General features: G+C 46.2%; 1 protein-coding gene across 1 annotated transcript in view; it reads left to right on the top strand.

Moving 5' to 3' along the window:
- The window catches only part of Tom1l2 (target of myb1 like 2 membrane trafficking protein), a 119217-nt gene that overhangs the window by 92348 nt on the left and 14137 nt on the right, over window positions 1-12732 (top strand). Inside the window, exons 8-12 of the mRNA XM_028776455.1 lie at window positions 4385-4518; window positions 7871-7919; window positions 8365-8488; window positions 10885-11002; window positions 11832-11907. Coding sequence (XP_028632288.1) covers window positions 4385-4518; window positions 7871-7919; window positions 8365-8488; window positions 10885-11002; window positions 11832-11907 — 501 coding nt within the window. The remainder of the gene's footprint in view (window positions 1-4384; window positions 4519-7870; window positions 7920-8364; window positions 8489-10884; window positions 11003-11831; window positions 11908-12732) is intronic.

A 12732-nucleotide genomic window follows, 5' to 3' on the forward strand; every position in this document is an offset into this window, starting at 1 on the left:
TGCTGCTGCTGCTGCTGCTGCTGCTGCTGCTGCTGCTGCTGCTGCTGCTGCTGCTTAGTGTTCAGCGTCCATTCTGAGTGGTGCTCTGTGGTGGAGGCAATGATAACCTTGCTCTCTTCCTTTGTAGGTGGGACCCTGATGCTTTGAGAGCTACAGCCATGAGTTTTGGTTAGTTGCTTAGTTTTGGGTTTACTGAGAGATATCATTGCATTATGTTGTCTTGTCTCACATGTAACTCACCTGCCTCAGGCTCCTGAGATCATAAGCATATACCACCATGCCTAACTCTGCAGTGTCTAAGATGCTCTGCAGTGTGCTGCATGACTCTCCTATGAATCTAAGATCTGAATCTAGCTTCCACTCTTTGGAGCGGGGCAAGCTAGTTGTTACTTGGATGCTCTACTATGAGAGCTGTACTGACAGTGTGGGGCAGCAGTTGCAGTCCAGGTCTAGAATGCTGTGTGAGCCCTGCTAAGGGTGGATCTGCCAGAATCTCTAGAAAATATTCTGAGTGGGCAGGGAGGTAACTGTGTGGGAGTTACGTGGCAAAGCTGACACTGTAAAATATAAGTGGTTGTACTTTTATTATCTGCATCCACACATATGTGTATATGTATTTTTTAAATGTATCTGTTTTATTTTAGGTTTATGAGTGTTTTGCCTGTGTGTATTTATGTATACCATGTGAATGACTAAGGACCTTGAGAACTAAACTTGGGTCCTCTACAAGAACAGCAAGTGCTTTTAACTGCTGATTCACCTCTCCAGCATCTGCATGGTTGGTTGGTTGGTCGGTCAGTTTGTTTGTTTTTGAGGTAGGGCCAAGATATATATATATCTCCTGGAACTTGCTGTATAGAGCTTGCTGGCTGGCCTCAAACTTAGAGATCTGCCTGCCTCTGCCTCCCTAGTGCTGTAAAGGTATGTGCCATGTCTGGTACTTTGCTATATTTTTGGAAATTTATATGATAGCACACTGGGGTGGGGAAACATCCTGAGGTCTGGAAGGATAAGTAGGAGTTTAATGAAAAGAAAGGACATTGTTGTCAGAAGGCCATCCCCTCACCATCCCTGAGCAGTGTGGTGAGTTCGTGAGGCCACCTCTCATCCTTGAAAGTCTAAGCCATGTTTGGAGATGACCCTTGGGCTCTAGAAGATAATGCCCAAGGCTCCAGAGAGCCTTGGGACTGTTTGCAGCAACATACCATGTGCTCTCTGACTTGCAGGTCTTCCACCTTCCATTGGCCAGCAGTTGGAATGAGAACTGACTGACTTTTTCCTTCCCTTTCCCCCAACCAAGGCCCCAAGGATTGCTGCTAAGCCATGAACACTAGACAGGGTCCTGCTTTCCTGCCCTGGCCTTTGTGGTGGAGTCTGCCCTTGTTGGAGAGCCTCTTCCAGGGTTCACAGTTCCTTCTCCAAAGCTAGAGAAGCTCACACTGGCTTCTCCAGGGTAGGAGCCTCTGGAGAGCCAAGAGGAGGGGTCTGGTCTGTTCAGAGGAACATCTGGAAGGTCCAGATACCGCCATTCCTTGTGTGGTGCTCAAGAAACTGATAGTGCTGCTCTGGCTAGACAGAGAGGATGACAGGCCCTGGTCGGATCCAGGGTGGAGGGAGGCTCAAAGAATCTTTTTGTTCAGGTAAACACCTGACTCTTATCTACCTAAGTGCAGTCTCTTCTGGCCTATATTTGAGTGCATCCACGATAATCTACTTGGGCCAAGCCTTGATCCCTGAGGCTGAGCACTGTGGGAAGAGAGAGCACAGTCAGGCCTAGGACACACAAGTTTCATAGCATGGAAAGCTGAAGCACTGAGTGGGTAGAGGGCCACTTCCCTTGTCTATTCATTCTCTCAGGGACATTGGAAAGTGCTGCTACGTGTCGCCCTTGGTGGTAGGAAAGTGGGAAGAGAGGTAGGTCTCCTAACCAAGACAGTGGGGTGATGAGACAAAAAGAGGCAAAGATTGCCTGTGCTTGCTGTGACTAGATCTGGTAGTCTGTAAGACCCATCTTCAGACTGAGGTGGTTCTGAGGTGGAGCTATGAGAAGGTTGGCCAGCTTTGGTGCCTGTTCCCAGATCTGACTGGATTATTAGCTCCCCCCAGTGTCCAGGAACAGTATTTCACTTCTGCCTTGACCCCGATGGCCCACAGGAAAGCTGAGAGGCCAGCCTGATCAATCTGCCATGTTTCCTCTGTAGCATCCTCATTTTGACATACAAGAGGGCACGGCCCTAGCAGGTGCTTAAGGCTCTCTACAAACAAGAGCCTAGCTAGGAGCTTGCTCTGGGGCAAGGGGGCTCCTATAAACCAGCCCATGAGGTACAGGGTCTGTCTTAAGGAGACGATGCACTGAAGGGTTGAGAGAGCTCCTGTGGTGGCTGAGGGTGGCAGGTGTGTCTTTGGCCAACAGGAAAAGAACTCTGAGAACTGTAATGCTTCTGAGATCCCAGTAACTTAACAGACATGCCACTGTAAACTACATGATGCTGCCATAAGATACGGTCCAGTTGTGCCATTGCTGGCAATGCAAGTAGAATGGCCTCATTCGTGGAGGGTCTTTTACTCTGACCACCAATCTGTGTTCTAAATGTAACATGTTCACTAGAGAGATTCTGTTTCTGAGGAACTCATGCTATGCAAGGGCTTGCCCAAGTATGTAAGAATTGGCATGAGTATTAACTGCTACATTGTTTGGGTTGGCCAAAAAGAAAAATTACAAAAGCTATGTACTCAACAGTAGCAGGAGAGCAAGATCTGTCCAGTGTGACATCCAGGTGAAGAAGTGATTCAGGCTGTAGGAAGTGGTAGGCAAAGGAGCCTAAGAGATTTTGTTGAAGAGAAGCAAGCACAAAGAATCATGCTTTTCTATCTTAAAAATAATTTGTACTGGGCCTGAGAGATAGCTCAGCAGTTAGGAGCACTGACTGCTCTTGCAGAGGACTCAGGTCTGAGTACCAGCACCCAGCTTGTGCAGCTACTTGTGCATCTCCCTGTGATTCCTGTCCCGGGGATCTGACACAGTCTTCCAGCTTCCACCAGCACCTGCGATCAGGTGGTGCACAAGCATACTCTCAGGCACACAGACATAAAACAAAAGCTTTTAAAATGATTTGTAGTTAGTTGTTGAAGTCATCTAACACCTGTGTAGTGACAATTCTGGAATTTTGGCTTCTTTAAAAACACAGAGATATTATAAGAGAGTATTTTTGTTTTAATCCCAGGTGTAGGATATGAGGCTGCTCTGAACTGATCACAGCAACTGACTATGATTTGCCACGTGCTCTAGCAGGGGCGTGGTTTTACCAGCTGCAGATGGCTTCTGTGACTGTGTAATGTGTGGAATTCTGGGAACCTTTCAGAGGGTCTATAAATGATAGGGCCCTGAGGTGTCAGTTGGTGGTTGGTGGTCGTTCAGGGGATTGGATGTGGCTTATTAATAGTCCTCAAGAAAAAATAAGAAGATTAGATTCAGGGAGATCTCCTCTCTCTCTCTCTCTCTCTCTCTCTCTCTCTCTCTCTCTCTTTCCTTTGTCCTTCTTTCTTTCCTGTGTAGTAATAGGGGGTGAAACTGGTGGGATAAAGAATCCACAAAGTAGCAAAGACTGGCTACACACTTGAGATGCCAGGACAGTGTGCAGTACAGCCTTAACACTACAGAGTGATGGTTTTAACTTAGAACCAAAATCAAACATAGGTGAAAGCTTAACTGACAGAGACAAAGCAAAATGGGAGTTACGATATTATTTCAGCCGTCCAGATGTGGTCCAGGGAGTGTCCTTCCTCATAAAATTGCACCAAAGCTTTTTTCTGTATGTGATGGTTTAATTACCTGTTTTGTTTTTAGTGGAATTATAGGAATACATCTGCTTAAATAACTTTATTCAATTTTATCTTTATAGGTATCCCATATTGATTTTCAAATTATTTGCATTAAATATTCTTTTTAAAACTGAGTGGTACTAACATATACTTGTGTATACACAGCAGTATGTGTGTATGTGTGTGTGTATGTGCTTGCTCATGTGTGTATATCTCTTGTGTCTGTGTATCTTTGTGTATGTGTGTGTGTGCATGTATGTGCATATCTGTGTGTGTGTGTCTGGGTATCTGTGCATTCGTGTGTGTGCATGTGTGTGCACATCATTTTGTGTGCGTGCATGTGTGTGTGTGTTTGTACATGTTCATAAGCCTACAGAAGTACTTGCTTCCTCTGAAGCAGGAGAGGAGGGAGCTGTTACTTCACATTCTGCACACGTCTGGTTTTATGAACAAGCATGTACTCCTTCCGTGACTTTCAAGAAACAGTACAAATCCTTTCAAAGGCAGTAGAACATGAGAAAAGCATTCCCAGCAGGCTCTGCTAGAAGTGCATGTTTCCTAGGAGTTGAACAGGACCTGCCGAGCCATGCAGCACCGCATAGTAGAGCTCATCTCCCGAGTGTCCAATGAGGAGGTCACCGAGGAGCTCCTGCATGTCAACGATGACCTCAACAACGTCTTCCTTCGCTATGAGAGGTGGGCCAGAGTCCTTTCGGTCTTTTTCCTTGAGAAGATGATTGGTATATCAGAGGAATTTCATTCATAAACAAAGCAGGGAGAGGGAGGCTGAGAGAGCCTGGGAGGTGTTAGAGATGGGGAGTAGTCATCAGAGATGCTCGTTTGCTCTTGGATGACAGAAAGACTGCTTCTTGTTCTCCAGAGAACAGAACAGCCAGCAGCTGACTGCAGAATCCACCTCTGCTCCTTGTGAGTCCCAGGGAGGGCTGAGACAGGGTTTGCACCTGCTCCTTTGATGATCCTTTGAATCTGAAAGGGACTGGGGGAGGGGAACCTTTACTAAAGAACAGGATTTCCTCTATTTCTAGTCTTGAAAAAAGATCATTCGCTTTGTAAATGTCAGTACTTCTTGGGTATTGAGTGAAGTAGCCTGGGTGTGAGCACTGTTTCTCTGGGGAAACACACTTTTCTTCAGTTCTCCCTGCAGCCAAACCACTTAAAGTGACAAACTTGGACCCTCTTTTTTTCTTTCCAAAGCCTCCCACAGGACAGAGTTTTTTTTTTTTTTTTTAAAAAGTCTCTTCTGGACCTAGCTTTAAGTGAGTAGCAGCGAGAACAGCTCCCATCTGTACCGATTTGAGCACTTCCCAATTGGCCCAGGGTTGTGGCTTGCCTTGACTCTAGGCCAACCTTCTCCATTAAGAAGCCTGACAGCAGTATGAGCCCCTTGGAGGCTTGTGGCCACTCACTGCTGAGGGCAGCTTTCTGTGTAAGTTTGTCAGAGGACAGTGATCTGGCATAAGTAAGAACAGCACACAGACTGTGCTTGCATGTGCTTTGGAGGCTCTTGCAGCCCAGTGAGTTCATTTAACCCTTCACTGGAGATGTATACCAGGAAGTAATGTGTGACTGCTGCCCATAAGCTAACTGGTCTGCAATTACAAAGACTTCAGAAGCACCTCTGCAGCATCAGAAACAGCCATAGAAAAACCACACATCTTTCTGGTTTCCTGGATATTGTTTAATTTATTTTTTTATTATTTTATTTATTTATTTATTTATTTATTTATTTATTTATTGGTTTTTTCGAGACAGGGTTTCTCTGTGTAGTCCTGGCTGTCCTGGAACTCACTCTGTAGACCAGGCTGGCCTCGAACTCAGAAATCCGCCTGCCTCTCCCTCCCAAGTGCTGGGATTAAAGGCGTGCACCACCACTGCCCAGCTGTTTAATTTATTTTAATGAGATTTTTGTTTTTGTTTTTCGGGGTATAGAGAACAGGAGATCACTCTGTGTGGCCTTGAACTCACAGGAGATCTCTGTGTGTGTGTCTCTGTCTTTCTATCTTTCTGTATAGACACACGAAATCGAGCGTGCGCACGCATAAACACACGCACACACAACACACACATACATATCTCAAGACTGGCCTTGAACTCTTAACCTTCCTGCCCCAATCTCTCTCCAAATGCTCAGATTATAGTTACCCACCACCATGCCCATTTGGTCTTTTTAGTTCTCCTTTATTTTTTGTTTGTTTGTGTGTTGGTTGATTGTTTTTGTTTTCTTTTTTTTGTTTTGTTTTCAATACACCCCCTCCTTTTACTACTCCCAGTCCTCACCCCCTCTCCCTCAGCTCTGTTCCTTCCTCCTCTGTTTCCCTTCAGAGAAGAACAGCCGTCCCAGGGATATCAACTGAGTTCTGCAAAACAAGGGGCAGTAAGACTAGACACAAACCGTTATACCAAGGTGAGGGGGAGGAAAAGTGTCCCAAGAACAGGCCAAAGAGTCAGAGACATCGCCATTCCTACTGTTAGGAGTTCAGCTAAAACACCAACTTAACAACCATAACATATATACAGAGGACCTAGCACAGACCCATGCAGGCTCCATGGTTACCACTTCATTCTCTGTGCCCTATGAGTGAGTCCTGGCTAGTTTATTCTGTGAGACTTGTTCTGGTGTCCTTGACTCCTCTGGCTCCTACAAATCTTGTGAGTTTTTTGTTCTTTTTGTTTGGTTTGGTTTTGGTTTTGGGTTTTTTTTGTTTGTTTGTTTGTTTGTTTGTTTTGAGACAGGGTCTCTCTATGTAGCCCTGGCTGTCCTGACACTAACTTTGTAGAACAGGCTGACCTCGAACTCATAGAGATCCTCTGCCTGTGCCTCCTAAGTGCTGGGATTAAAGGCATGTGCCACCATGCCTGGCCTATAAACACAAACAAACAAAAAAATAAACAAATAAACAAGTAAATAAGGGGCCAGTCTCTGAGCTGCCATGGTTCACTTATGTCTGCCCACCTTTCTGAATCAAGCCTGTCTTCTTTCCTGTCTTTTTCTCTCAGATGCTGGCCATAGCCTAAGCATGCTTTCTCTGGCTCGCTGGTATTTTCCAGTCTCACCTAAAGCACCCCTCTTTGCCACACAACTCTTTGCTCTCTTGAGTCCCACCTGTGCGTCTACAATAAACCCTCTAAAACTCAAACCAAACAAGCCCACAGTGTACACCTAGTCACACTGGTCCCTAGTCCCAGATGCTGATCACACCTACTGTGGTGGCAGCATAGGGCAGTGCCTCTCTGGTCTCTAGTTTCCCAGCTGTAGCTGAGGTGAGGTGGTTGGCTTCCCCTCTGCCTGTGTCATTTGGAGCTTTTACATAGAATACAGAACAAGATCTATTGTCCTCTATGGACACTTCACAGCTTCTACCAGGTTAAGAATGACTTCTGGCAGAGGGGGTGCTTTTCTTCAGTTGCTCTCAGCTAAGCTCCCTTTGGAGCCATCTGCTGCCTGGGTGTAAAGGGGAGTGTCCCTGGCAGGGCCCACTCCATCTTGTCTTCCTGGCAGCCCTTAGGTAGGTGGCACAAAACATCTTATGGTTTCTGGCAAGGCCTTTCTCCAGTTTCTCCCTTCTCTTCCTGAGGTTGGGCTAGGCGTATTTTTAGCCATAAGCTGATTACCCCCAAGCAGAGTTCTGTGGAGCAGAGGGAGCTCTGCATTCACCTGCCAGGCTCCACAAACAACCATGTGGAGAACTGGTGACCCAGTCACACCTTCAGAGAGTGGAGGAACATTGGGGCCAGATGTGTGAGGAGATGGCTGGGGATGCATCTGGTGGCCTCCTCCTAGAACCAACTAATAAATACCCTGTTCTGATGCCAGCTCAGGGTGCTTACGGGAGAGGCAGTGAAGCTAACCCTGTAAGACAGGAGTCCCAGGCCAAGGAAAGCATGACACATTGAACATGTGAGGTCCCCTCCACTACAGTACTGACCATTCTTCTGCCTCTGCTGGGTCCCAGTGTTCTCAGGACTAAGAACACAGCCCTTTGGTCCTCACTCACATCCTCCTTATGTCTGCTGTTCTTCCTGATAGGTTCGAGAGGTACAGGTCCGGCCGATCCGTTCAGAATGCCAGCAATGGAGTAAGTGTACTTTGGAGCTTCCTTGTCTTCTGAGATGGGCACCTACCCGTACACACATTAGAGCTTGACTTACTCAGGCCTCACTTTCTAACTGGGACCAAATACAAATACTTGGGTAACCACACAGCAAGCTCTGTTTGAAAGGAAGCTGGAGAGCTAGCAGGCATCTTGATGGCAAAGGCAGAGGATGACAGTCCACAGTCATTAGTGAGGCAGTGTTCTAGTGACTCAGTATGCCTTCCGTGAGCAGGGAAAAGCGGAGGGCAAGGCATGGGGCTCATTGCTAACCTGAGTCCACCATGTACCCTTCAGGTAGGTAAGGAGACCCATCCTCCATTGGCTGGACAGCTTTGATGCCCTTTCTCGTGAGTGCATGCAGATCTGTATGGGGTTGCTGGAACATAACCCAAGGGCTGACCTTACTGTCAATCTCATTTCCTGACAGGTACTAAGTGAAGTTACTGAAGACAACTTAATAGACCTGGGCCCAGGCTCTCCCGCTGTGGTGAGCCCCATGGTGGGAAGCACCGCACCCCCATCTTCTCTCTCCTCCCAACTCGCAGGCTTGGGTGAGTGTCTTAAAAGTGGGGGAAAGGACCTCCTTCTTCCCTCCCTCCCTGGATGTCTTTCTCTTTGTTGCATTTCTCTTTGGAACAGTCCCCATGAAGGTGTGCTCCTGAGTCCCAGCCAGTTGCACTACCTTCACTTTATAACCTCCTTCCTGAAATATGAAGTTTAAGCCTTTATTGGGAAGTAGAGGTGGAGGAAGTTCTGATGATGTAGAAATTGTTTCCTTTTCAAAAGACAAGTAACTTTCCATGTTTTATCTGGAGTATTCTTTGTGCTTGAAATGATTTGTTTGTCATGTTTAACTAGGTTAAAGGTGGCAAGTGTCTTATCTTGCTGGCTGCTCAGAACATAGGTTTGAAGGGCAGTTACAGCCACGTTGTCCTAGTTTCATTTCTGTAACTGTAATAATTACCCTGACAAAAAAGCAACATAGGGGCCATGTATTTGGTTTACAATTCCAAGTTGCACTTCACTGTAGGAAGGTAAAGGCAGGAACTTGAAGCAGCTAGTCACATCCACAGTTAAGAACAGAGAGAATGAATGCATGTATGCTTATTTGCACTCAGTCCCAACCTCTACATTTTACAGTCCAGAACCCGAACCCAGGGAATCTTGCTGTTCACAGTGGATGGGCCTTTCCACTTCCATTAGTGCAATCAAAACAACCCCCCCAAAATGTGGCCACATCCCAACTTGATTTAGAGTCCTTCGTTGAGATTCTCTTCTCAGGTGATTCTAGATTATATGAAGTTGACAATTAAAGCTAACTGTTATACATCAATCCCTAAAAGATGAATCTGGGATGAATTGGCAATGTCTGCACAGGGCCAGGAAACAGAAAGTGGTGGTATGATATATTTGCCTATCTCAAACTATACCATCAACCTCAACTGTTCTATTGTATGACATTTAGGAGAGACTCCTCATTTTTCCACAGTGAAAGTGTGTGAATGACTCTGTATGTTTCATTTATATCAAGTTATATAAAATTAAATTCTAATATTGGTGAAACTAATAGCCATGGCTTTCAAAATTCTTTCCTCTACTTTGAGTTTATTTTTTCTTTTCTATATTCATTCCACTTCAATTGGATTAAACTTTTATTCAGTGGCCTGTCCGTTGTTACAATTCTGGTGTCTCAGTTTCCTCTGTAGCATATATCTAAGGTAGAGTAGACTGTCCCTTCAATCTATCTGGCTGATGACATATATTTATATATGTGTCACATATATATGTATAACTTTAAATTTAAATTAGAATGATTTATTTATTTAGTGTGTGTGTGTGTGTGTCAGGGAGAGAGAGAGACTTTGTGTATGTGCACATGTGAAGATAAAAGAACAACGTGTGGGAATTGGTTCTTTCCTTCTACCATGTAGGTTTTAAGGATTAAATGCAGAACATCCACCTTGGTGGCAAGTCCCTTTATTTGCTGAGCCATTTCACTGGCTGTATAGTGGCCTGGCTGGAACTCAATACATAGCCCAGGCTGGTCTTGAATTCACAGCAAGCCTCCTGTCTCAGCCTCTCAAGTGCCAAGAGTTCAAGTGTAAGCTACTATATTTAATAGCTAAAATTCAAAGTGTGTCTCCTGCTTTTCCATTTGATGCTTTACCTTAGTGGTCAGCTCTTTTCTCCCTCTTTAGCCATGCCTTTCATGCATCCCTCTCAAGGTCTAACACTTCCAATGCCTGGCTCTCCAAACCCTAGTGTCTGTCTATCTTCTTCCCCTTCTGCAGCACACCTCCCCGAATCTTGAAGGACCCACCTGAGCCTCTCTCAGCATGTGAAGCCAAACACTGCAGGGTTTGGTCTTCCTAGCTGCTGAGTGGTGCATGAGCTCCTGAGGCCAAGGACCGTGTTGATTTCACCTGGTGTGTTAGAGCTCTGGCTCTGAGTGCCCAGGGTATACCTTCCAAGTTAAATTTGTCTGTGAGTGGCCATGGTGGGGCCTGAGGAAGCTGCAGGCACACTCACCCTGCTCACCCTTTCACCTCCAGCAGTCTCTTCTCTGTCCTGGATACCTCTCTCTCCTTAAGCAGTTTCAGATTCAGGACAAAGCCTGTCTGGCCTCGCTTGCCCTGGTTCTTGTGTATGCTGCACTGGGAGCTGAGGACACCTTCTCACCACAGTGTTGTAACCCATTGGACTAGCATCCTGACTTTTGGGGGCACTCCATCAAAAACTCGTATTTTGGGGGGCCAACAAGATGATGGCTTAGTGGATAAAGATACTTGGCATGCAAGCCTAACAACCTGAGTTGCATGTATACAGACACTCAGAGACGGACAGGCAGACAGACAGACAATGATAATGATACAATAATAAAACAGTTTTACTAGCTTTTTATACAACCCACATTTATTGTCATCTGCTTCTTGTTTTGTTGTCACAGACTTGGGGACAGAGAGTGTCAGTGGCACCCTCAGTTCACTTCAGCAATGCAAGCCACAAGATGGTTTTGACATGTTTGCCCAGACCAGAGGAAACTCCTTGGCCGAACAGCGAAAGACGTATGTGGGACTCTTTTGAGTGGCTTTCTGCAGATACTAGTGGGTGAGGGGATGTTGTCCCAGCCTGGTCACATTAAAAGGAGAAGCAGCCCTTTCTTTACCAGATCTAAGACTGCTAGAAACTTAAAAATATCACTGTGAGGACTTGTTAACTGCTAAAACTGAATGAGTGCCGGCCCAGTCTCCCTTTCTCCTCTGCCTCAGGGCTGTCTGTTCTGTTCCTCACAGATTGATTTCTCTTTTCTACAGCCCTCTCAGGACTGAGGATAAATCCTACTTCCCTAATTCCCTCATTCAGCCTCTCCCCACAAAGCAAGCAACCAGACCCGTTCCCAGCATACAACCAATTGAAGGAAAAGCAAAAAACAGAATACTTCAGAGCAGAGGCTTCTCCAAGTAGTTTGGGCAAGACAAGCCATACACAAATGGGGGAACTGATTCCAAAATGGACAGCCCCTGCATCTGGGAGTAGTACACCATCCACTCAGCCTTGTAACATAATTACTTTGCCTTCTGAAGCCTCTTCTTTTGAGTACTTCCAGAACACTTTTGACATCTTTCTCTTGAGCTTCAGTATTGTTACTCAAGGCAGGGATGTTTGAAAAGTGTGGTATCCCTGGTCTTAGAGGACTGACTCTAGGCGTGAGCTGGTGCCAAAACTTACCTCCACATCTCATCTGCTGGGAGCAGACAGCCAGAGAGTCCTTAGCCTCTGTCCTAGGCCAAGATCACACTTGAGGCAAGCACCATGAGATAGGAAAAAGATTACAGGTCACAGCATAGCTCTGCACCCACTGGGAGAGAGCTCATTTGCACTGCTTTTCTTCAGGGTCACCTATGAGGATCCCCAGGCTGTTGGAGGACTCGCTTCTGCACTAGACAATCGGAAACAGAGCTCAGAAATGGTAGGTCTTCAAGCCTGTGTTTTGCCCACAGTCTTCAGGAGATAAGGTGATAAAGACAGACAGTTTGGGAAAGTTGGCTGGATAATTCAGCAGAAGATGGCAGAGACAGCCTAGGGAAGACACCAGGGAGTACCTCTTGGTGGTGGGTAGTGCACTGATAAAATATTGATCCTCACAAGGAAAGTAAATGCTGATCTGAGCCACTCACTACTGGCCTATCAAAGTAGTACCAGTTCCAGGGGAAGGCAGTTGAGGGTCAGAACCTGTCTGTGAGGTGGCTTGGATAGTGTCCTGTCATACTCTGGGCCTGGAAAGAGTCAAGCCAAGAGTCAGAAGGTTTTGAAATAAAGGATGACATTTGTGTTAGCCCCAAACCACAGCCAGTTCCTGTGAGTAGTCAGATCCCAGGGGAGAAGGCTCCCAGGGGAGAAAGCAGTATGTGTGCACTTGATACATTTTTGCAGATATTTCTCTTTTGAGTCTGTCCAGGAAATGTATGGGAATGCATGCCTGCCTGCCTGGCAAGGCAGAAGAGGGCTCCCAGGACCCCCTGGGCTGGAATGAAAGGGGACTGTGCCCACCCATTCACTGGACAAGGAAGGGCCCTTTACTTCCTAAACCAGATCTTAGCCTCCTGTGGTCTCTGTGTAAAGAGACTGGTGGGGGACAGGTGGGGACTCCCTTTCTGAGCTGGCATATGTACCTGTATAATGGCTGCCAGGAGGTGCAGAAGAGCCCACCCACTGCCTTGATCTCAGCATCCTGCTGTTGCACAGTGGTAGCCTTCTGTGTCATTGACCATCCTACACAGTAGTCTCTGTTCTT

The sequence above is a fragment of the Grammomys surdaster genome, unplaced genomic scaffold (genome assembly GCF_004785775.1).
Source record: "Grammomys surdaster isolate TR1022 unplaced genomic scaffold, NIH_TR_1.0 270, whole genome shotgun sequence".
In the NCBI taxonomy this organism is placed as follows: Eukaryota; Metazoa; Chordata; class Mammalia; order Rodentia; family Muridae; genus Grammomys; species Grammomys surdaster.